The 24,384-nt window shown below is 51.5% G+C and overlaps 2 protein-coding genes across 2 annotated transcripts; one reads left to right on the forward strand and one right to left on the reverse strand.

Moving 5' to 3' along the window:
• Window positions 1-5,053: 5,053 nt before the first annotated feature.
• On the reverse strand, window positions 5,054-13,331 carry ADAMTS4 (ADAM metallopeptidase with thrombospondin type 1 motif 4). Its single transcript, XM_058539621.1, has 9 exons — window positions 11,542-13,331; window positions 10,113-10,436; window positions 9,724-9,856; window positions 8,989-9,159; window positions 7,920-8,206; window positions 7,627-7,813; window positions 7,197-7,372; window positions 6,049-6,224; window positions 5,054-5,538 (listed from the first exon to the last, which is right to left on the reverse strand). The coding sequence occupies exons 1-9, from the start codon at window positions 12,277-12,279 to the stop codon at window positions 5,112-5,114; spliced, it is 2,619 nt and encodes an 872-aa protein (XP_058395604.1). The 5' UTR covers window positions 12,280-13,331; the 3' UTR covers window positions 5,054-5,111.
• A 2,520-nt stretch (window positions 13,332-15,851) lies between these two features.
• Window positions 15,852-24,008, forward strand: NDUFS2 (NADH:ubiquinone oxidoreductase core subunit S2). Its single transcript, XM_058539629.1, has 14 exons — window positions 15,852-16,056; window positions 16,817-16,923; window positions 18,360-18,550; window positions 20,126-20,246; window positions 20,426-20,538; window positions 20,800-20,874; window positions 21,051-21,128; window positions 21,272-21,357; window positions 21,570-21,689; window positions 22,383-22,512; window positions 23,056-23,151; window positions 23,325-23,408; window positions 23,549-23,606; window positions 23,793-24,008. Exons 1-14 carry the CDS (start codon window positions 15,962-15,964, stop codon window positions 23,828-23,830), a joined length of 1,392 nt encoding a protein of 463 aa, XP_058395612.1. The 5' UTR covers window positions 15,852-15,961; the 3' UTR covers window positions 23,831-24,008.
• The last annotated feature ends 376 nt before the right edge of the window (window positions 24,009-24,384 follow it).

A 24,384-nucleotide genomic window follows, 5' to 3' on the forward strand; every position in this document is an offset into this window, starting at 1 on the left:
ATGCTGGTTTCCACCACAACATCCTGTATTTCTATATTCTGAATAAATCCTGGGGCCCCTAGTGGCCCAGTCATGACACACAACACAATAGAAGAAACCCAGTCTAGTAATCAAAAACTATTTTAAAATAATATAAATCTCTACTTAGTTTCTCAAGGAAACATCAGAGGCGTGGGAGAGGGCAGAGTGGAGCAGGAGCACATTTTAATGCACAGCCCAATGTCTTTAAAATCCTCTCTCTCCCATTCAACATTGTCCACCTAGATGGTAGCTTCTCCCCAAACCTATCCCTTCGAATCCCACTCAAGTCCTTACAGTATTATCTTCCAGCTTCAAGTATGTTGTCTTTACTTCACTTTGGTTTTGCGTAACAGAGAAAGGCACTGGAGCTGACCTAGCAAGCTGAAATTCTTTATTCCTCCACATCACCCTACTCTCCAGGGGGTCCCTGCAGGTTTACAGCTTACTTCTAAAAGGGGAGGCAGACACCTTCTCCAGGAACACTTCTGTGACCCCATATTCTATGCTAGGTGTGCCTCCTTTATCATGGCATCTATCACACAGGTTTGCAATTTTTGTCTTACCTGTCTCAGCCACCAGATCGTGAACACTCTGAGGACAGGGACAGTGTCTTCCCTTTTATCATCTCCTGAATGTAACTCAGACCTTTTGCACACAAAATAGCCCACCTTAGATCCAACAGTTCCTTGGTATAATTATTTTCTCATGCTAATACAGGAGTGGGAAGGGGACAAAGGAAGAGATTTTGAAAAAGAGAATCAGCATGTATTGACACTTACTGGAAGCCAGACATAGGGCCAAGTATTTACATCATTATATTCTTAAATTCTGACAGCCTCTCCATAAGACAGGTAGTAATATACCTGTTTTACAGATAAAGAAACTGAAGCTCACAGAGATCAAGTAATTTAAGATCACATTACACGTAAGTAGCAAAGCTTAGATTCAGTCTGACTCCAAAAATCTGTGTCCTTTCCAGATGCTGAGAGAGCATGCTTTGATTCCAATTTGTAACCCAATGGTTTATTTATTGAGCAAATAAATGGAATAAACAGTTAATTCTAATTGGGAAATTAGGTCAATTAATATAGTTTCCTCAGACTCATTTTCAGGCCAAAATTCTCAGCTTCTCAGTGCTTATTTGCATCTACATTATCAATGTGCCAGTGTATCTCTATGAAGTGAGACATGTGTATGTCAATGTGTTTCGCTGTTTGTATACTTGTTTATTACTGGGTTTGTAGGGCCTGCTGCTGGTTGCCCAAAGACTGTGGAGGATACCTGAAATCTACTTCCTCCCCTCCCTTTCCTTCCTAAGGCTGCTTAAGTACTCTGGGCCTGTCCCCTGTCTGGGGAAGTTGCTCAGTGTAGCTGCTCTGCTCCCTCCCTCCCCTCACCCGCCTCTTTGTGAGCATTTTTTAGAACTGGTGGTTTCTCCCAGCTGTCAGCTGGTTACTCTTGCTGCCAAAGATTTTGGCTTCCCCCCAGCAACAGTCAATGGGGAAGGTATTCAATTGGTTCAGAAGCAACCTCTTAGCCAATAAAATGTTAATACATTGAGTTCCATTTTCTTCTCTCTTCCTCCCCCACAAGCCCTGACCAATGAGATGCTGGTTTTGTCACTTACTGTCAATCTGCTATTTTAGAAAACAAAATACTGTAATACTATATGGAGATTAAAGGAGTGGGGCTAGTGATGGAGTAGAAGTGTAAATGAGTAGCCCATTCCACAACACCCTCCAGAAAAGCTGGCTCTCCCACCTCCACCGCAAAAATAGTGTTTGGACAAATGCCCAGATTTCCTCTGCTTGAACCACAGAGGCAGAGAATCTCAGAGGCAGAAAGAGCTTCAAGAAATTGGCCCAACTCACAGTTATTGCTTCAACCTCCTCCCCCACTTCAAATGCACATGCACGGCACTTGCCATCCCGTAAAATGGTAGTCCAAACTCTGCTTAAACTTCTCCAGGGACAGGGCACTCACTGCCTCAGCAGTCATTGGTTCTTCTTTCTCCACCTTGTCGTTGTTCCCTCTTTTCCCCTCTAAGACCAGACCAGATACTTGAACTGTCTTGGTGCCACTTTCCTGCCTGTTATTCTTGTTACTCCTCCTGTTGATACACCCACACCCCAGCTTAGGCCCATGAAGGCAATAAGTAGGCAGACAGGAGAAAAAGAGCTCATCTTGGCTCTTGGAGGAAGGTATGCACTCCCCACATCCATAGCAAGAACTTGTTGGACCCCTGACTTCAGGATATTAGGCAGAGTCTATAGTCTGGGTCTGGGAAGGGTGATATGGGGGAGAGCGTTCCCAAAAGGGGTCAGGCTTTGCCTGGGCCTGAGGGCTGGGACACCCATCACTTCTCTTTGAGGAGCTAGTTCACTCTCTCCTCCTCTTTCACCCACCTACGCAATCACAGACATGGCTTCTAAGCTCAGTCCTTTTCTAGGAATAACTTCTTTATGCCAGTCAGTGAATAAAGAGCTTCCTCTTAAAATAACACATATGAAAGTGATTTACAAAGGGTGAATTACCATGAGCACTAAAGAAAGGTAAGAAGGGCTATCATGATGACGTGATGCTCAGGGCCCAGCCCAAGACTCACCCTCCAGAAGCCTCATAGCCCTTTAAGCCCAGGCTCAGTCTCTGCACAGTTCATTTGGCCCTTATCAGACAGTTCTTTGTACTATCTCATTGTTTCTCTTCGTGGAGGTATAGTACACAACCTCCCCAGGCACACAGTGAGTTTCTTTGGTCATATCTTGTTTGTGTTTGTACCTCACATCTACTTAGCACAGAGCTCTGCTTACTGGACCATGAGCTCATAGTATTAAGGTCTGTAAACATGTTATGGGTGGTCCAATTTTGCTAACTAGATGAAACAGTTGAAGATCACTCTGGCCTTGTCCACTCTCCTCTTTCTACCTCTTCTGGCCTGGTTGGTAGGAGGACAGGAGGAAGGGCCAGGGGCCAAGAACAGCAGTGGAGGCCATGTATACCGGAGAGAGGAGAGGGTGTGGCCCTGTTCCCATTGCTGCCGAGGGAGTAGGCGCTGTGCTGGGTGGCGTAACGTACAGGGCACTGTGTAAGGCACTGCCTGGTACAGAACTTGATCAGCAAAGCCCAGCCCCAGTGTGCACAGCACACACAACCGCCACAACCTCCACAGCCTGCCTCAACCCCCTAGTCCCAGCTCCAGATCCCAAGCAATGTTTGGCAGCCCAGCCAGGAGCTGTAACGGCAGAGTGAAGCATTCTATTCCCCCACTCTCCCCTCTTCCATCCCCAACTCAGGGTCTTCTTTACCTCCTCGTTCCCTCACCTCCACATTCAGTCCCTTCCCGAATCCCTAGCAGTCCCGGTACCGTCACTCAAGAATTTTTGCAGGGTCCACCTGCCCCCCTTTCCCAACCCCGTTCCCGCCATGACACACACAGGACTGCCCAAGTTCTTTCTTAAGCAAAGTCACCTGCTCAGAAGGAAAAGTAGACCAGTTTCTAGTACCCTACTGCCCTTCAGGTGTTCTGCCACCACTGAACACCTGGCTCCCCCTCACCTCAGATCCTTCTCCATGCCATTCTTCTTACCCTCCTGACAATCCCCTACCAAACCATGTCCTGTTCCTCTTATTAAATTCCATTCTAATCTCACATCTTCAAAGTCTGCTGGGTTTACCATGGCTGATTCTGGGGATCCTGTCCCAGGCACTCAGTAGTCATAGTGCCCATGGGTAACCTGACCCATGGGCACAGCCTGTACTATTTTGAAAATATTGTAACATTTGTTCCCAGAACACCCTGTGGGAACAGGTATTATTAGCCCCCTTGCACATATGAGCAACCTAAGGCACAGCATCAGTGACTTCCCAACACTACCAGCTAATAAGATGCTGAACCCCAACTCAAATTCAGACCCAGTGGCTCCCACTCCGGTGCTCTTGCTACCACAACAGTTCCCCCAGAGCCCTTGACTCGCACTAACTAAGCTGCTTGTTTGTGTTGAAGTAGTTGTTCTTGTTATCTTTGCCCCTTCACCGTTCTTATCAATTGTGCTTGTAGCCAAGTGTTTATCATGTCTCCATGATCAGGAGCCTCCAGAGATCAGGACAGAATTGTCCTTTTCTGACAGTCCCTTAGAACCCACGATAGCGTTCTGCCAACCAAAGGAACTGAGCCTGGGGTAAAGGCAGGCACCACTGAAGTGGATCTTCACCACCTTCAAGTGCATTGCAAACTCCATGGACAGTGGAGGTGGACAGAAAGGTGACGACAATAACTAACGGTACCTGCTATCTGTTGAGCACTTATCAAGTGCAAGGCATTATGCTAGTTCTTTATTTAGATTATTTAATCCTCACAACAAATTTCCAAGAGAGGTATTATTATTGACAAGTAAGAAAACTAATCTTCAGAGATGAGGAGCCAGGGTACAACCCACATCTGTCTGACTCCAAAAGGAGAACATAAATAGAATTCAATTTATACTTTAAAAATATGATAATCTCTTACTCCCTGAAGGCCTATCCTACCCTTGACTCTTCCTTTCCCAGAAAATAAAATTCAGGGAGAGGAAAGCAGGGCAGGATGTACCTCATACATAAACATACACCCACCCACATACACACACACACACATTTTCTCACACGCAAACACACACAGATCACTTATGCCTATCATTACCACCCTGGATTTCCTAGCCAGAGTGAGGGCTATGAGGGGTGGGGGTCAGTTTTCCCAGGACCCTAGCCCTCATCTCCTTCCCTGGTGCTAAATAAAAGTGAATAAATACTAAATAAATACAACTGGGGCCCACCCTGCCTTCCCCCTCCCTCCTGTGACCAGCAGGGCAGAGGGGGCAGTTTAGATAGAAGAATGTCTCCCAGCCGCTTCCATCCATCACCCATCACTGCCTTCCAGGGCAGAAAACCAGGGCAGGACCAGCCTGCGAATTAGGAATAGAGGAGGGGCGGGGCTCACCCTCACAGTCCCTCCCCCCACTGGGTCGTAGCGTGAGGCAGCTGCAGAAGCCCCTTCTTTCTCCCAGCTAAGTCCGAGGCCCCGGTGCCCAGAAAGGGCAGCCGGGATGGTGAGGTTATTTCCTGCCCGCCCAGGGGCGCCGCCGGAGGATCTCCAGAATCTGTGCCTTGCGGTGCAGCCAGTCCTGGGGAGGGGGGCGTGGCGTTGAAGGGGCTGGCCGGGGCACGAAGAAGCTGTATCGGAGGCGTGCCTTCTGGGGGTTGCCAGCCACCAGGACCTGCAGTGTTAAGGGCTGGGCCAGTGGCCCATGGCCTGACAGTGTCTCGGAGGCTGCAGTGGCCCCACTGTAGCGCAAGCTGACTGCTCCGGGCAGTGCCACGTCTGTGGGGGAGGGCATCAGCGTGTATTCACCATTGAGTGCATAGGAGCCATCTGCGAGCTTCAGGGCCAGGTAGAGGCTCCGGAGACCAGGGGTCCCCTGCTGCCGGACAAGGATGTGGGTGGCCCCCGCAGGAATAGTGACCACATCGTTGTATCCGTACCTATGTGGAAGGAGTAGAGGGGGGCTCAGCATCTTCCTGGGTCTCCTCAGCCTTTCTGAGCTGTGTTTGTGTGATCATATGCATGTATATGGGTTTTGTAGAGGGTTGTTTCCCCAGACCTATGTGGGCCATCCAGCCTAGATCTGAGCTACATGCAAATATGCCCTCCTCCCTCTCCTTATCTCTGGGGCTTTACACCTGCTGCCTCCTTATTGAGATGCCCTTCTAAGCCCACTTTGTCGGTGCCTGTCCAGTTCCCACTCTCCCTCCAGGAAGAAGGTCACCTCTTGGGGAAGCCTTCCCTGATGCTCACAAGGGCCCTCACAGCAGCCCAGGCTGACACCTGTTGAATAGGTGGGACATTGTGCCGAACCTGCTTATTTGCCTGTGTACCCCACCCCAGATTGTAAGCTCTTTGAGAGGACAAACAGTGTTGAGTTCACCTCTGTATCCCCAGGGCCCAGAACAGTGTCCAGGAAGGTGGGAGGAGGAAACAAATAGTGAACGAACCTGAATTTTTTGAAGGAGCCAGACTGCTTGCTGCAGCCAGAACCATCCCCACCGCACACCATGCACTTGTCAAACTTCTTTTTGGAGCCAATGACGCGATCACAGCCGGCATGGATGCAGCGGCCCTGGACACAGACCGAGGAGCTGTCCGGGGAACAGGGGGTCCCGTCTACCACCTGAGGAGAAGAGAAAAAGTGATGCAAAAGGTTATTGCTAAGTCAAGAGGGGATGGTAAGCCAAGCAAGACCCACATCCCATCAGGCAGAGGATGTCAGGAAAGTCGAGTGAGGGAGGGGATGTGGACGGAGTGTGTGGAGTGAGCGGCAGTCACTAAAGGATGATAATTGTAATGACAATAATGATGATAAAAGCTGCCATTTTCAGAGCACTCACTATGAATCAGGCACTGTGCTAAGTGTTTTATAAACATGAATATAAATCTCACAACCACTATTTGAGGTTTCTAGAGACGGAACACTGAGGTTTAGAAAGATTAAGGAACTTGCAGGCAACTGGCAAGTGGAGGAGCCAAGATGGGAACTGCAGGTCTGTCTGAGTCTGAATACCAAGCCCTAAACCTTGATGGTAGCATCCCAGATGGACACTAGAGGGCAGCCAACATGTAGGAATTCTCCCCAGGGAAGGGGTGAGGGAGCAAAACTGCTAGGGCTTGTTCTTTCTTCTTCAGCCTCCAACCTCCCACCCTATCACAGAGAGGGAGTACAGGGACGGTCTCCAAGAGGCCTGTCCAGTGAGGGGCGGGCCGTCCCTGAGCTGAATGAGACCACCACTGTAATTTGACAGAGGAGCCCAAGGAAAGGGGGTTGAAGACTTGCCCAGAAAGGCACATACTTCCCTTCTCACCGGAAGTGAGATAGAGCACTGGAAGATAGGGAGAGAGAGGAAAAGAAACCGAGGGAGATGGGGCAGGCAAGAGCAGCCTGACTGGCAACTTCTCCAGAGTCCCGGGCTAACAGGTTTTCCAAATACCCATGGATGGATAAGTCTGAGTGGCCCCCCGGGCTGGCCTGGCCTGGTTGTGGGAATGCCAGCAGTGATGCTGTTTGGGAGGATCTTTACCAACAGAAAGCAGAGGGACTGCTGGGGAATGTGTGAGCAGAGGGGCCTGGGGGCATCTTGGTCCTCACCCGTGGCTCCAGCACATAATAGTAGCCCAGTGCCTGGGCCTGGCAGGTGAGTTTGCACTGGTCCCGGGGGGCCACACCCGCATAGCGAGGGACCCAGTCCATGGGCCCTGGGAAGCTCTTGAAGAGGTCAGTGCGGTGGTTGTAGGCAGCACACTGCTCTTCACGGAAGGTCAATGCTGTAGGGGTAGAATGCACAGTCAGAATCCTCTCTCCTCACACTGCCCCACCAGCGCCTCCAGCTAGCCCCTCAGACCTCCAGACAGCATGGCACCTCTCTCTCCCCCAAACTGCCAGGGAAGGTTCCTGAAGGGTAGAGTCACTCCCCTCAACAGCAGGGACAGTCAATACCTCCTTGGTCCCCACACTCAAGCAACAATCGTTCCTGCTCTACCAATCCCTCTCAAGGGCTCCCAGGCCTCCCATTCCTCACCTGAGCCAGTTGGGCAGTCCTGAGTGTTGCAGGAACGGAAGCGGGTTCGGCGGCCCTCACAGTACTTGCCACCATTTCGGGGGACGGGCCGCGTGCAGTCGCGGGAGGAGAACTGGACACCACCCCCACAGCTCCGAGAGCAGTCGCCCCATGATCCCCAGGGACCCCAGCCACCAGCCTGTGGGATCTGCAAAAGCACAGAAGGGAAGGGTGGGATAAATATACTCTTCTGGGCTCAGGGCCAGTCCGCACTCCCCCAGGCCCTCTGCCCCACCCCTGCCCTGGGATCTCACATTGAAGTCCTGCAGCTGGTCCATGTGGAGGCAGCGGCCACCCATGCAAGCCTGTGCGGGCCCGCAGGGGGTGCCATCGGCCCAGGGTGAATGCTTGGTCTGGCACATGGCATGGCCATTGAGATGGCCAGAGCACCAGAGGGCAGCACAGGGCGGTGGCAGCTGCGGACAATGGCGTGAGTCAGGCCCAAAAGTCAGCTGGCACTGGCGGTCAGCATCATAGTCCTTGCCAGGGAAAGTCACCGGCAGATGCAGGGGAGCCTCTGGCTTGTCTAAGAGACAGTGCCCTGGGAAGGAGGTAGGGGTATGATGTCAGCGATGGGTTGACGGGTGTCAACTGATTGCCACCGAAGGCTTGGGCTCCCTGGGGCCTGAGGGATCCTAAAATCCAAATCCTAGGGCTGGAAGAAGCTTAAAATAGCAGCTACAATTTATTGGATACTTATTATGTGATAAGCATTGGCTAAATGCTTGACCAACACTATTTCATTTAATCATGGCCAACACTTATGAGGTAGTTACCATTATAATGCCTATTGTATAGACCAGCTACACAGGGATGAAGTAACTTACTCACAGTCACATCTACACAGTCACACATCTACACATTCACACATCTACACAGTCACACAGCTAAAGGACAGAATCAGGATAGGAGCCCAAAGCACTAAGTCTCCCAACCTCTTCTAACCAGCTACAGAATTCTTGAGTCTGCTTCTCATCAACAACCCTGCCCAGTAGTAGTCATCCTGCTGGGCTTGCACACCTCAAGTGACAAGGCAGTCACCTCCTTCACAGCCAGCCCAGTCCAGTGTTGGATAGTTCTGGCCCTTAGAAAGTCAGTTCTAATTCTATTGAGCCAAATTTTGCCTCCCTTAGCTGTGCTATTTATTCTGGGAGGAAGTGGGAACCACGCAATGACAGTAGCATTTGTCACTCCAGCCCATACTGCAGAGGGAGCACATTTGAGGGAGTCAATTTGGCTTAGGAAAAATGCAGCGGAAGACACAGTACAGTCGGGGCCATGAACTGAGTCCTGCACAGGGAAAGGGGAGTACCATCTACTTACCATAGCCATTGTCCAGGAAGTCAGTGATGAAGCGGGCACTGCAGGGGGACCAAGGCTCCTCAGGATCCACATGAGCCATCACAGGAGCCATGACATGGCGGGAGGTGCCCCCAGGCCCATTCAGACCGACACATGGCTTTGAGTTGTCATGGAGCATGTTGAAGACGTGGCCTGTGAGAGCAGGGGCTCTGTTAGGGTCCAAGGGTCCCATCCCTGTGCCCTCAGGTGGCTGCAGGCCCATCATAAATCTGGTTGCAGCTGTGGACAGTCAGATCCATTCCCCATCCCACCCTGACCCCAATCCCCTTCTGGTGCTCTGAGGGCTCCTCAATATGTAGCCCCCACTGCTCTGTCTCCTGTTCCTCCAACATACACTCAGGGCCTTTTCTACCAACTTTTCCTTGTAGTCAACATTACCAACGCTGAACCCATCCATTTCCATCACTGACTCTTGTGAATAATATCTCTCTCAATACTATACCATCCCCCTCCAAACACATATACACACAGAACTCACAGTAGGTTTCCATACACTATCTCATTTAATAGAAAAATCTAAATGTTTGTCTACACCCAGAACAGAGAAGGATAATGGCCCTGGACCTAGGCCTGGGGAGGAGGAAGAAACACCTTGTGATCCCCATTTGCACTCTGGTGAGCTCACTGTCTCCTCACCTCACCCCTGATACCTCTCCCATCCATCCCAGGTGCCCACTGACCCCACCCCCACCTTACCCAGTTCATGAGCAGCAGTGAAGGCCGATTGGAGCCCATCATCCTCCACAATAGCACAGCTCCGAGCTGGGTCACACACAGTGCCCACATCAGCCATGCCCAGAGTGTCACAAGTAGAGACTCCACACAGGTCCTGTGGAGAGGGATCATAGAAGATGCATGAGGAACCAAGACACTATTGGGTTCAGTCCATTGGGCTGGGATCCTGATTAATGGGGACCTGGGCACTGAGTACCCAGCACCGCCAGGGCCCAGACAGCATTGGTGGTATGGCTGGGCCCAGGCACTATGTTGCACAACTCCAGGGGCACCATTTACATCACAGTCTACGCAGTGGTGCTTCTTGGAGTTGTGCAGTGGGTGGCCTGTGGTGCTGATGGGGGCCTCACCTGACGGGTAAACAGAATGGCTGTGTCAAAGTGGTCAGGGTCCGAGTCCTCAGGGGTGTTGAGACCTCGCTGCCAGGCACAGAAGCTGCGCAGGGTCTGGGCGGCACTGGGTCCCACTTGGGGCCCTTCCTCGCCAGGTCCCAGAATCACTAGCCGAGTCACCACCAAGCTGACAGGGTTGCGGATGCTTGGGTGCTTGAAGGCCTTGGCTGCTGCTGCCATAACTGTCAGCAGGTAACGCTTTAGCCCCGCACCATGAAATGCTGCCATCTTGTCATCTGCCACCACCAGGGTCTCCACAAACCTGCTCAGTGAAGCAAAGCGCTGGAGAGACAAAAGGAGAGGAAGATCCTGAAATAGCCTTCCAGACGCATGGATCCCTTCTCCCCTCCCTTACTCCCTGGGTCTGGAACTCAGCAGAGCCAGCTTGGCTGTACATACCCCACAGGATTCTTGATGGGTCTTGGTTGGGCCCTCCCCCCAACCCCAAATCCCAGGGCTTCTGTGGTAACTCTGAGAAATCAGCTGTTGCTTCTGAGAAGGGGAGGAGGGGGAGGTGCCACGTCCCAGGGCTGTGTGGGCCCCAGAGGTGAAAAGCAGCTGGGACTGCCTCTAGGAGGGGCTTTGGGGTCCCCCAGGCCTGAATGTGGCTGGGGGCCTGCAGGACTGGGGCTAGAGGGCTGGGCTGCAACGTGTCTGCTCTGTGTGGTTGGAGGAACAATTCAGTCAGCAGCTAGGGCGAGGGCCAGATCTCAGCGTGGCGGGTGTAGAGGGAGCGTCTGGTCTGGATTAAAGCTAGAGAGGGAGGGAGGGAGGGAAGAAGGGGGAGACTGGCAGTGGGAAAGAGGAAAGGATGGAGCCTCAGGCAGCTCTGCAGTCAGTCCACAGTGTGGGAAAGGGACCGACCAGAAGGGGGAATGGGATGCCTTTCCTGCTCTGTTCACTCCTACCCTAGTTTGCAGTTTGTCAAAACAATTTTGAAGGCAGCATCAGAAGCCAGAGGCCAATCCCTTGGGCCTCAAACTTCACTTCTTTAGCTGGTGGGGTAAAAATCAAATCTGGGGCATAGAAAAGAGTCAAGGCCAACGGGCCGTTAGGAGAGCCTTATGCTGGGGACTGTGCCGGTAGGATGCCATGGCCAGGCAGAGGAGGGGTGGGGAGAGGGAGCAGTCACTCCCAGCACAGAGGCTCTGACCCACCTCTGGGAACCCTCCTTGGAATCAGTGGTCTGGCCAGGAGAAGGGTTGGGCCAGGGAGAAGCCAGAGCCTTCCCAAGAAAGGAAACTAGTGCAAAGAGGAAAGGCAGGCAGAAGGGAGGGAAGCAGCAGAATGGCCAGAAGTGGAAGTGGGTGGAGAGAGGGTGAATAGGGGTCAGTAGGACAGATACGGCGGGAGGACACTGCAGGACACAGACTCCAGGGCTGCCTACCTTGGCTCTTCGGGGCCTGGGACTGGGGTTCCCGTGAGGAGCCTGGACGTTGCACATGGGGCCCTGGTCGCTGGCAGGACTCTTCCGGCGTAGAATGTGAGCCCCAGGTCCCCCGGCAGAGTTCGGGGTGCCTCCGTCCAGGGGCTGGATGTGGAGTTCGGTCCCCCGATACTGCAGCACCCCTAACAGGGCTCCCCCATCCCAGTGCAGAGATGCCACTGACTCCGGATCTCCGTTGATGGTGCCGGTGAGGTAGGTGCCCGGCTCTGCCCCGCCAAGCAGCTCAGGTGCCCGGCCCAGGTACTGCACCGTCAGCCCCTCGACCCGCACGCCGGGGTCCTGCTCCAGCTCTAGTAGCAGCGTCTCCCCAAAGGCAGGCAAGCGGTACAACAGCCTGGCAGGGGCACCCAAACCAGGCAGGACGCTACCATTGAGCTTCTCTGGAAACACGATCTCCTCCTCCCGGGGGAGGGGGCTGGCTGGCCGGGCTGAGGGCAGGAGGCAGGCCAGCAGCAGCAGAAGCAGCTGCGCCAGCCCAGAGACGGGCACGGTGGGGAGCAGCAGGCAGGGTTGGACTCCCCACAGCCAGCAGCCCGCCAAGCCCCTCCCGGGATGCGAGTCCGTCCGGGACATGGCACTGATGCTGCAGCTGGGAGGGACCGAGGCCGTCTGGGCACTAAGTCCTTCACACCCTGGCTTTGGAAAGCTCCTCTCTGCAGGTTGGGGGCTCAGACTCATGCCAGAGTCAGAGACAGAGTTTTCAGAGGGGCTGGGGACCTTCAGAGGAGATGGAGAAAACTTGGCCCTTAGGCTTAGGAGCAGTGCCTAGTGGCCTTGCTCCTCCAAACTCTCTTCCCACACCCTCCTCTCCTGGATCTTTGTCTCTCCCTGCCTGTGCCTTCTGCAGCTTCTCTGGCCTCTCCCTCTGTACTCCCTCAGACTCTTTCTGGCTTCGCCTCTGTGCCTGCCCTTTCTCTGCCTCCTTCCGCTGTGCCTTTGTCTCTGTCTCTCTCCTCCTCTCTCTCCCGTGTCTATGTGTCTGTGGGTCTCCCTGTGGGTCCTTCCCAGCTGCTCTCCGCGCCAGCTCTTTTAAGCACACTGAGCCTCTGCGATTGGCTGAGCTATAAGCCATTCAGCCAGGAGCTCTGCTGGTAGGACTCAGATGGGTGTCTCATTGCTTCCCAAAAATCCTAGTTTTTGTTTTCCTTTAAAAAAAAAATGGGACTTGCCCAGGGGAGGGGAATCTCTAGCAGCCGGATGGATCATAGGCACTGGGCCAACTGATGACATAGGCTTTTCCCAAACCCCACAGTCGGCTCTCAGCTGTCTCTTTCCCTTTTTGGTGGGACAGAGCCCCAGGAGGAGTAGGATGTCAGGGAAAGGGCCTGGCCAACACGCACAGAAAGGACCATGGTCCTGGGAGAATTCTTGCTCCCACTGTCTAACCTGGCATGGCCTCCCTTTTCCCAGGGCTCCCTCAAGCTGCCCTCTGCCCTGAGAGGCTGGTGTCCAGGGCTGAGGCAACTGAGTGAGCTGCAAGGGAAAGACAGTGGGGAACAGGTAAGGAAGCATCAAGAGGGCAGAACAAAGAAAGGAGGTGGTCTGATATGGCTCAGGATGGGACCAGGCAGTTGGAGAGAGTACAGGAGGCAGGAGATGGGACAGGCAAGGAGACAGTGATCGGGGAGTACTGCCCAAGGGTAGGATGAGTCTGTTTAGAATGGGCATGTGGAGTGGGCAGAGGATAAGGCGGGAGGGGTTAATCACTTTTCCTTTTATAGGAGGATCCAGGGTGGCACCTCCTCTTTTCTAATGTCCAGTCCCTTCTCTCCCTCAGGCCCCCCCTTCCTGAGTTACCACTACCTGCCCCCTCCAAAGCCTGAACAGCCATTCCGCCTCCATTCCCCCCAAAGCTCCCCCTCCCCACTTCCTGACTCCCCATTTCCCTGGCCCAGCTCCCAGTAGCTTCCCCCAGGCTCTTGGCCCTGCTCCTACCCACTCCCAACTGCCCTAAACCCTCCCCCAGCCTCAAGTCAGCCAGCCCTCAGCACCGGAAAGACTTGCTTTCTCAGAAACCCAGAGGCACCAAGTGTCAATCCATCTGAGGGAATCCCCATCTGGCTCCTTTTTCTGGCCCCACCTTGTCCTGAGAACCCAATTGTTCCTGGAATATCTAGTAATCTTTTATTTCTCATTCCCAATGGGACAAGGAGAGGGTGGAGGCAGCATTGTGTATACAGGGAAATTAGGGTACTGAGAGAAATGGAACCCAGTGCCTGGGATGGGGACAGTGCCTGGGGAGGAAGAGGTAGTGCTACGGAGAAGAAGCAAACTGATTCCCTTGGTTCTGGAGCAGAGAGAACTCAGCAAAGAGGTCTTGGGGGCGGACTATCAAGGCAAGGAAGGAAAGGGTTCAGAAGTAGGGGCACTTTCTGCTCACCCCATGCTCTGGCCACTCCTTTCCCCAGGATATCCCCAGGAAGGAGAGGGCAGTCAGCAGTCCCTTTCCTTTCCCAGAGGCAGACCACCTGCCCCTGCCCCCATTCCTCTAGTCACTCTCTGCCTTGTCACCTCCTGTCCCCCACATCATATCCGCCAGAATACTTCCCTTTCCCCTCCTTTCCTGCTCAGGTCACTAATATCTGCCCTGGTGCCCATCACTTCCTGTATCACCCACCCCCTTGTGACTGCCAGACCCACCTCTTGACCCACCACACACCCTGACCCTGGTCCTAAGTGGAGGGGGTTGGGGCTTCACAAGTCAGACAAAGGATGGGAGATCAGAAGGGGCAGGGGCAAGAGGAGCTATCACCAGAGGACTCTTATGGCCTCTTTCCACCCCCCTATTTGAGATGAGGACAAAGGGGGTGACTAAGCAGTGAGAGACAAAGGGTCTTAGAGTTGCAGCAGCAGTGTGTGGGGGGGTGTTGGCAGCAAGGAGAAGGCACAAAAGATGCAGTGTCCTAGGCAGCCCCCCCAGGAGCCCTCACCCCAGTCCCAGCTCAAGTTGCCCCCAGGGCCAAGCAGCCCAGAGTCTATCCTGACTTCTCTCAGGCTGGCTTAGGGCAAATAAATGCAGTCCCCCCATCGCCCTCCCCCACCATCACATTTACTGTGTTCCAACTACAGAGGGAGAGAAGGCCCAGGGAAGGGGGGATGAGAGGTCCAGGGAGGCAGAGCCTCTGCAGGGCTCTGTGCAGGGCTCTGTGGGGGCTGCCCAGTCTACCCAGGTCCCAGTCAGTTCCCACAGCCAGGAATATGGCCTCACCCTTTGGTACGGTTCCCATTAGGTCAACTCCCAGGCTAGAAGTCTGGCTTTCCCCTCTTTCCCGGCAGCTAAGAGTTCCCTGTCTCTGCCACTTGCCTAGTTTGTCTGCCCCACCCTGCTGCACTGCTGGTGGGCTGTGTCCCAGGGACCCTGTTGGGGGAGATCTGGGGAAGGCCTCTTTCCAGGCTCAGAGTGGGAGGGCTGTGCAAACTCAACGGGTGGCCCAGCTGGAGCTAGGCTTGGAGGCAGAGGGCAAGAACAGGAACTAGCCTCCAAGGCTGGAAAACTCTTTGTACCTTCCATACAGAATTGGGATCAGACTCCTGGTGCTACCACATTTCTATGCCTTTGGCCAGGACTGAGACAGAGTCAGAAAGACAGGAGGGAAAAGAGACTGACCCAGGATGGAATTGGGGTGCGAGGCATTTCTAAGGGCACTTCCTGGGTCTGTAATTCTGTAGGTTCTGGAAGCCTGGCAGGTATTAGGGTCACCCATAGGGGACCTCCCCGCCTCATCTGGGGAGCGGTGGCCCCTACACACCCCGGCAGCCCGCTTCAATGCTGGTGGCCTTGGCGTCCTACTTTTTTCGTTGGTTTGACGGGAGCTCTCGGACTCGCCCAGCTCCACTTTGGCCCTTTTCCCTAACCTATTAAGCCATCTGGAAATTAGCTAGCTTCCCCTGCTCCGAATCTTTTGGGTTCGGGGACGAGGAGGTAATTGGCAAGGCCTGGGTCTACCCCAGAAGCGCAGGGCTCAGACACAACGCGAAAGCAGGACTATAACACAAGGCGGCCAGGCTGGGGAGTGGGGAAGGACTCTGCGCGCGTGCGCCGCGCCGGCGCCGGGCACTTTCTAAGGCACACGGGCGGGCTCTGCGGGAGAGCGCGGTGCATCGTTGCTCCTGGCAGCAGTGCCTCGAGCTCACGCTTAGAAAAGCCAGTCGGAGTAGTGCGCAGAACCGCCCTCAGCCTCCGGTATTTAAACGAAAGTGACGCCGAGGCGCAGAACCCGGATGTTGTCAGGTTCGCGGTCGGCGACCCCGCCAGCTTCCAAGAGGGCGGCTGCATTGTGCCAATAGACGAGAAGCCCTCAGGGAGGCGCGCAGGAGGCACTTCCGCCCGGTTCTCCTCCCCTCAGTCTGCAGCGGTAAGATGGCGGCGCTGCGGGCTCTGTGCAGCCTCCGCGGCATCGCGGCCCAAGGGCTGCGGCCCGGGGCTGGGGCCAGACTGCCGCTTCAGCCCAGCAGGTGAGACCCAGGGCAGCCCTCGACGCGCTGTCCCCAAGGCTAGAGTTTCTCGAGTCTGGGGGCTGCACAGGCCCTGTGACCCCCTAGGAAAGAATGACTCAGGCCTGTGACCCCTCGCCCAGGTCGGCTGTCTCGAGCTCCAGGATGCAGTGGCGCCCGCTCTGGTTGAGGGAGGGAAGAGGGTCTTGAGCTCGTCCTGCCAGGGGTGAAATCAGTTGAGCGGAGACCCTGCCCCTCAATGTTAGTGATGGTGTCACCTTCACCTTACTCTCTGCTGCTTCTCGCAAACCCCGAACTCCATCACGGGCGGGTTGCGGCTGGTGAAAAGTCTCCTTAAACACTGTGGGAGAAGAGGAAAGCACCCCTGCTGCTCTGGGCGGACTTGAGCTGAGCCAAGGAGCCAGCATGCCCCACCCCCCGTTTCTTTTTTTAGTCTTCGGTTGACCTTGACTAAACACCTTTCTGGCATTCATATTCACCAGAAGGAAATATGAATATGAGGAGAATTTGAAGGAGCTAGGATTCCCAGCCTTGCACGCACAGGGATGAGGGGTGAAGAGATTCCAGGAATAAGTTGTTTGTAGGAATGGAAGCTCCAGAGTTGCAGCTTGTTCTGCCAAAGCTACACTAACTCTGTGTGACTGACTTGGCGTTGACGAATCCAAGACACCCTTCCCTGGGCCGACTTGCGAGTGAATGGGAATAGAGGAACCAAGAACTGTTCAGGCCCTTTGTCTAGGATCTGTCTTTAACTCCCCAGAGGTGCTCGGCAATGGCAGCCAGATGTGGAATGGGCAGAGCAGTTTGGGAGAGCTGTCATGTATCCCACCAAGGAAACAGCCCACTGGAAGCCTCCACCTTGGAATGGTGAGTGCCCACAGCTGCTGTCCCAACCCACACCCACGCCGGCCCGAGATGATTTGTAAGCGCTCTTGAGCTCTCTGTCTTAGGCAAGTTTTAGCCCCCACCCTTTTTTGCTTCTTTCACCATGCAATTCAACAAACATAATAATACTGATACTAGAAAGTATTTGTCAAGTAGAGAAGGAAAGGAAGAACATTCCAGGAGAAAAGAAAGAGTAGATTCCAGCCAACCCTTGAAGGTACCTACTAAATTTATACCTTTAGCTTTATCTTTTTCCAGAGGTTCAGTATATTTCCATTTCCCTCAATGGACAAGGTGATTTTCCCGCTGGCACCCAAATGAAACCTTCCTGAATACAAAACATTTTTTTCCCCATCAAAACTAGCTCTTCCTTGTGACTTTTTGATTTTGATCTGTGGCACCCCCTTTCTCCTATTCCCTCAGGATTGAAACTTTTTAGTCATCTTTGGCTCTTTTCTCTCTCTTGCCCTCCATGTCTACGCCCAATAAGTCACCAAACCATGCAGATTCTTTCATAATATTTCACATCTGGTCATCTCTGCCTCTCTTGTTCAGATTTATTTGTATTAGACCTTCATTTTTTGAGGAGTCTTTTCCTTGCGTTCCTGCCATTGATCTAGTCCCCCTCCAGCTATCCTATACAATGTCATCACCTTCATCTTCCCCAAACATCATTTTACCATGTCAGTCATTCTCTTGCTAAAAAACTTTCAAAGGCATTTCCAGTTACCTTTCAATACGTACTAGCTAGGCCGCTTACTTGGTAACTTGTAAATTGGACCCGTGTTACTAGTTTCTCACGTGTACTTATTTCCCAAATTAAATTATAAGCTTCTTGAGGGTAAAAACTGTCATTTGGTAGTGGTAAGAATTAAGTATACATTTTGTGATTGGTTGGCCATTCATCAAATACATTTGGAGGGCAGTATATCATAATGGTTAAGAGTGTGGACCCTGGAGCTGAACAGACTAGTTAAATCCTGGCTCTGCCACTTACTAACTCTATGAGAAGTCACTTATCCTTCCTGGCCTTAGTTTCTCCAATAAATTGGGGATAATAATAGTACCTACTACTCATATGATTGTTGTGAGAATTAAATTAATTAAAATAAGTAAGTGCTTAGATTAGTACCTGGCACGTAATAAGGGCTATATAAGTTTTATCTATTATCATTATTATTATTATTTTTAAAAAAGTATTCTGGGAGACATGGAAAGAGGTTCGTGGTCCCCCTCATCAGAAAGCTTAGATCTCCCTTCCCTTTTTCCCATCTAATGGGCTTCCTGGTTATGTTGGAGATGAGGAAATTAACAGTATGGAATGGTGAGATGGAAGATCTATAGGGAGAGGTGCTGCTGTCTCTTGGGGGTTCTCAAGGGAATTACCATTTGGCTCTGAACTATTTCCCACTTCTCAGATGTGGACCCTCCAAAGGACACAATGGTGTCGAACCTGACCCTGAACTTTGGGCCCCAGCACCCAGCAGCCCATGGAGTCCTGCGACTAGTGATGGAATTGAGTGGGGAAATGGTACGGAAGTGTGACCCTCACATCGGGCTGCTGCACCGAGGCACTGAGAAGCTCATTGAATACAAGACCTATCTGCAGGTGTGGGGGGTGCACAGGGGCCTGTTGACACGACCTGGGGATGCTTTAGCCTGGGACTTTGCCAGTTTGCTGCCCCAAAACCCCAGGGGAGGAAGGTGTTGAGGGGAGTAGCCCGTTGAGGTTATTAGGACGGTCTTGGTTGGGAAGATGAAGGGATGTGGCAGGCGATGATGCTTGACTTGAATCATCTGGATTTGGTTTATCCAGCGGAAATGCTTGGAGTCAGAGCTACATGCCCAGCTTTTCTCTGGCTGACTTTTGGCTGGCCCCGTTACCCTTACTCTAGTGCCTCAGTTTCCCTGCTCTTCTGTCATACTAGTACGTCAAAGCTGGTGTCCCTAGGGGCAGGGAAAGAGGAGAGAGACGTCAGCTTCCAAGGATTAACAGCTGATTTTTGTATCTTCCAGCTGTCTAAGTTTGTTTTCGAAATACTCGGTGAGTCAGAGTGACCGGGAGGGAGTTTATGACAGAGTTTGCCGTTTTTAAGAGAACTCTGTGACCCTAGTGGTGAGGGTCAGATTTAAAGGAATTGAATCTGGGATAGGAATCTGAAGTTTTTTTCTTACTGTCATGAAGAAAGGTCTTGATAACAGAGGGTGATGGGGTTAAGATTTAGAATGAGCTGACTAGAATGTGATTCCCCCAGAGAGTCCAGGCAGTGATGGTTTCTGGTCCCAGAGTCCATGGAGTTAACCCCAGTAGCATTATCCCATGTCACAATGACATCAGGACGAGAACTGGCTGTCCCAAAGAAGGATGTCTTAGCTCCGCCTCCTTCCTGTAAGCTGAAGCTAGTTTGGCGCACAATGAGGACTTAGCTTTTCTTGGCATTCTGGGGGAAGAACCATTTCTACCCAACCATTCCTACCAGGAACCAATCCCATCCTTCTCGGTGCTCTGTTTTCCTCAAGTCCCTCACTTCCAGATAGTCCTAAGACTGATTAACCTTTCTCCTTCAGTATCTCAGAGGAGCACTCCTCTTTGACAGAGGCGTCACTCGGACCAGGACTGTTGGCAGCGGTGTACTGGAGCCAGCTCATCCTGGCTTATAAGAACAGATTGTTAATTTTCAGGAATTTTGTGAGTCAATTGTTAAACACAGCCATTATTAAAAAGTAAATTATATTAGCTTACGATTTAATACATGATATTAAAAACCAAAGTAAGAAGTACTCAAAACTTATCACTTCCTTATTTTACTACATTTTACTATGCTGTGCTCTTGAGATATTTACTTTTATTGTATTTGTATGGTGGAAATACTTTATAACAGTGTGCTACTCTGCCCAGTGCTGTGTTCAGTTATGTAATCTTGGTAGCTTAAAATTGGCTCTGGTAGGAGTATTTTCACCATGGAAATTGGCAAACACGACCTCTTTGGAGAGCTGGTTTTTAAACATTTACTAGTATACCACTGGATATTGGGATGTTTCATCTGGCCTTGCCAGGGCTCCTGAGACTGGGAAGGCTTGTGCAGTACCGACCTTTTATGCCCACTGAGAGCAATGCTTCTGGCAGCCAGGCTGAGGGCTCCTGGGCCTGTTATATGTGACCCAGACTTCCCCCTCTTCACAGGCCCTTCCATACTTTGACCGGCTAGACTATGTGTCCATGATGTGTAATGAACAGGCCTACTCACTGGCTGTGGAGAAGTTGCTTAACATCCAGCCTCCACCCCGGGCACAGTGGATCCGAGGTATGCCCCATCCCCTTCTACGGTCCACTATGAGTACAGCAGTGCCCCCACCACCCTTCCATTCTCCGTCTTAGGAGCACTGAACTCAAGCTTAGTATGCAGACCCCAGGCTCTTACCCAGAACTGCTCTGTCAGCCTGGATCCTTGGCTCCTATGTCCTTGTCTTCACCTCTCTACAGTGCTGTTTGGAGAAATCACACGGCTTTTGAACCACATCATGGCTGTGACCACACATGCCCTGGACATTGGGGCCATGACTCCTTTCTTCTGGATGTTTGAAGAAAGGGAGAAGGTAAGAGGAGGAAAGGGTAGAAACAGGGAAGGAGATAAAGGAAATGGAGAAGGTATGAAGGAGACAAGATTAAAAAGAGAGAGAGAACATAGGGAGAACATTTAGGAGGAGAAGATATTTAACCTGGGTTATATTCTTAAGGAACTCTGTCCTGAGGGGTTGGTTGGGCACAAGAAGGCAGGGGGCGGAGAAGTGCACCACCATGTTGTTGGACTTAGGGGGCCAGGACTTTGTCACTAATTCCCAGTGTGTCCTATCAAGATGTTTGAATTCTACGAGCGAGTGTCTGGGGCGCGGATGCATGCTGCTTACATCCGGCCAGGAGGTGTGCACCAGGTGAGCAGGCTCCCCTGCCTCCCTGAACTTCCAGTCCATGCCTGTATCCTCTGTGGCCACTGGAGGGCAGTGCTGGCTGATGGAACTGCTAATCTTGTAGCCCTGGGCTGGGAGGCTGAGCTGGCCCTCAGTGGAGGCTCTGCTGTACTCACTATCATCCTTCATTTGGCTTCTAGGACCTACCTCTTGGGCTTATGGATGACATTTATGAGTTTTCTAAGAACTTCTCTCTTCGAATTGATGAGTTAGAGGAGGTAAGAGAGGAGTCAGTGGGAAAAATCCCCCTTTTCCCCTCAAGAAGGGCTTGTGGGGTTTTAGTCCCCAGTTGTAAAGAAATACAGAGGTGTTTGAAGGGAGTTATGAAGAGTGTTCACACACCAGTTTTCTTGATCAACAGATGCTGACCAACAATAGAATCTGGCGAAATCGGACAGTCGACGTTGGGGTTATAACAGCAGAAGACGCACTTAACTATGGTTTTAGGTGGGAGGAATAAGACTTCCCTCCTTAGGGATGGGGGGTGGTTCCGGCCTGACATTTTGGCTTCAGGAGTATGTGGCACCTTCCTTGCCATATTCTGAGTTTGTATCCCATGCCCAGAGTATGGGGGAGGGAAAGGGAAGACCAAGGAAGACAGTGTGCCTCTTTTCCTGGTTTGTGGAAAGTGACCCTTGTTCCCATTATACTCTCTACAGTGGGGTGATGCTCCGGGGTTCAGGCATCCAGTGGGACCTGCGGAAGACCCAGCCCTATGATGTTTATGACCAAGTGGAGTTTGATGTTCCTATTGGCTCTAGAGGGGACTGCTATGATAGGTGAGGCCCAAATCCTTTCTTAGCTCATTGTCGAGCTAGTTGCCCCTATTTAATTTTTCTCTTGGCTACTTTCTTCTTTCCCATACATTCCAATATCTATTGGAGCTCTTATGTGTGTTAAACTAGGTTGCTTTTCAAAGCACTTTGACATATGTGATGCCTTATTTTACCCTCACGTTATCCTTATGTCTTAGATAGAACTAGTTTTGGCTGCACTTGATAGCTAAGAAAGCTGAGGCATAAAAGTTCGAGATTAGCCTGGAATTATTCTGTCAGTAGTGCTTGAGACTAGAATCCTCCTGATCCAGTACTCTTTCCACTAGATTCTAAGCTTCAAATTCCATTCTTGTTTACTGGCCCTGAATAAGACTTGCTACTGTTTTCTTTAAGCATCAGTTTTACTCTCACCCATTCCGTAGTCCAGAAAGTGTTTGAGGGTAATTAAAGTGGGGAAATACTACAGGACATGGCCTGAGAAAATTAGGAGAGGGTTTGGGGAAGGACCCAAAACTAGAATCAGAAGACTGTTGGTTTTATATGGGTGTCCAAGCCAAGCAGAGATGCTGTTGTAGGAGAAAAAAATGAGGCAAGTTAACTAGCACTTTTCAGGTTGGCCAAGGGCATCCCTCCCAGCCTCATATCTGATCCTCTGACAGTTGTTCTCTTGTTCTGAATCTGTCTCATCTACTTCAGGTACCTGTGTCGGGTGGAGGAGATGCGCCAGTCTCTTCGAATCATCTCACAGTGTCTGAACAAGATGCCTGCTGGAGAGATCAAAGTTGATGATGCCAAAGTGTCTCCACCTAAGCGAGCGGAGATGAAGGTTGGCTACAGGGAGAGGGAAAAGAGGTCTTGGAAAGGGGCCAGCAACTGGGGAGAAGTATCTTTGGATTAAATCCTACTTTTCAGTTTTGTTTTTTCAAAGAATCCACTGTATAAGATTCTTAACCTCCCATAGTCTCCTCTCTTATTCTGATCTTCTCTGCTCACTGACTTACATGTGGGTTTTGAGTCTCCCTAAGGGTAGAGATTATTTCCTGTGCTGGGGGAAGGCCTACGAAACAGTTTGGATCTGTCTTGTCTTTTTTTTTGTGAGGAAGATCAGCCCTGAGCTAACATCCAGTGCCAGTCCTCCTCTTTTTGCCGAGGAAGATTGGCCCTGGGCTAACATCCGTGCCCATCTTCCTCTACTTTATGTGGGACGCTGCCACGGGATGGCTTGACAAGCCGTGCGTAGGTGCACGCCTGGGATCCGAACCTGTGACCCCTCGGGCCGCCGTAGCGGAGCACACACACTTAACCGCTACATTACCGGTCCGGCCCTTGGATCTGGCTTATTGATGCTCTTGTTTTTCTCTCTCTCCAGACTTCTATGGAGTCACTGATTCATCACTTTAAGTTGTATACTGAGGGCTACCAAGTTCCTCCAGGGGCCACATACACTGCCATTGAGGCTCCTAAGGTGAGGAGAGAAGGGAAGAAAAAGACAGTATGTGGAGTTGGTGACTGGAGATAGATGTTCAAATAAATGCTTGTTCATCAGTGACAGGACATGAGGGTGAAAGGAGAGGTTTTGTTGGCAGAGAAAAATGTTCTTCCTGTTGATGGAGGCAGCCAACCTTCTTTCTTGGACAGGGAGAGTTTGGGGTGTACCTGGTGTCTGATGGCAGCAGCCGCCCTTATCGGTGCAAGATCAAGGCCCCTGGTTTTGCCCACCTGGTAAGAACCAACCCAAATGACTCTAACTCCAATAAAGGAATCCAATAATTACTGACCTCGGTTGAGATTTTTATGAACCAACCTTCCTTCTCCGACCCTGCTAATCTTGCCTAACATTGTTGCTATCTCAATCTCTCCAGGCCGGTTTGGACAAGATGTCTAAGGGACACATGTTGGCAGACGTCGTTGCCATCATAGGTACAAGGCCTATTGTAGAGATGTCCTAGACAAGGGGTTTGAGACCCTAATTGGGAACAGAAACTGAACACTTCCTGTTCAGCAGAGACTATGGGCATGGCCTCAGATCCTTAATCTTTTGGGCACAGTATTGAGTTCTGGATTCTTTGTAACACCACTTTTTCTCTCCTCCCCCTGACCTCCTAGGTACCCAAGATATTGTGTTTGGAGAAGTAGATCGGTGAGCAGAGGAAAGCATTTGATCTCCCTGCCCGTCAGCTTCCTCTGTGGAGCCTGTCTGTCGTTGGAAATGGGACTCTGTGTGTACATGTAGGTGAACATGAGCACTGAGCTGTCAGGCTTTCTGTGCATGTATTAGAAAAGGAGACATTAAAATAAATTAGCCACCTTCTGGCCCCTATGCCCAAACTTCTAGTATGTCTTTTTCAGTATCTTATTGTCTTTCATTTTGATGGAAAACTTAGTGTTGTTTGACCCTCCACTTCTCTGTTAGACTGAGTTCTTAGCAGTTTTTCCTGTTCATCTCCGCCCCTTTCTCTGACTCTTGTCCTTTCCACTTCTCCATTCTCCATTTCCTCTTTTCCCCTTAGTTCCCCCCTGCCCAAGCTCTGCTGTCTATACAAATTGGTAAACTCAAATCAGACTGGGGGTAAAGTTCCAGGGGGTAGGGATAGGGCTATCGTGGGGTCTCAGGGAATCTCGAGGGGCAGTTTATCACATGAGTGATAACATGTGGTACAGGGCTGGAGAGAGATGGCAGATTTAGACAGCCTTTCCC

This window comes from Diceros bicornis, chromosome 4, assembly GCF_020826845.1.
Source record: "Diceros bicornis minor isolate mBicDic1 chromosome 4, mDicBic1.mat.cur, whole genome shotgun sequence".
Classification (NCBI taxonomy): Eukaryota; Metazoa; Chordata; class Mammalia; order Perissodactyla; family Rhinocerotidae; genus Diceros; species Diceros bicornis.

Bases quoted from the DNA above. Each gene is read 5' to 3' on its own strand.
- NDUFS2 (XM_058539629.1), top strand. From the start codon at position 15,962: ATGGCGGCGCTGCGGGCTCTGTGCAGCCTCCGCGGCATCGCGGCCCAA. The intron at 20,875-21,050 runs GTGAGCAGGCTC...TTTGGCTTCTAG, and splicing joins GGCCAGGAGGTGTGCACCAG to GACCTACCTCTTGGGCTTAT. The intron at 23,409-23,548 runs GTAAGAACCAAC...CAATCTCTCCAG, and splicing joins CCCCTGGTTTTGCCCACCTG to GCCGGTTTGGACAAGATGTC.
- ADAMTS4 (XM_058539621.1), bottom strand. From the start codon at position 12,279: ATGAGTCTGAGCCCCCAACCTGCAGAGAGGAGCTTTCCAAAGCCAGGG. The intron at 10,437-11,541 runs GTAGGCAGCCCT...TTGTCTCTCCAG, and splicing joins CCAGGCCCCGAAGAGCCAAG to CGCTTTGCTTCACTGAGCAG. The intron at 7,373-7,626 runs GTGAGGAATGGG...CTACCCCTACAG, and splicing joins GGACTGCCCAACTGGCTCAG to CATTGACCTTCCGTGAAGAG.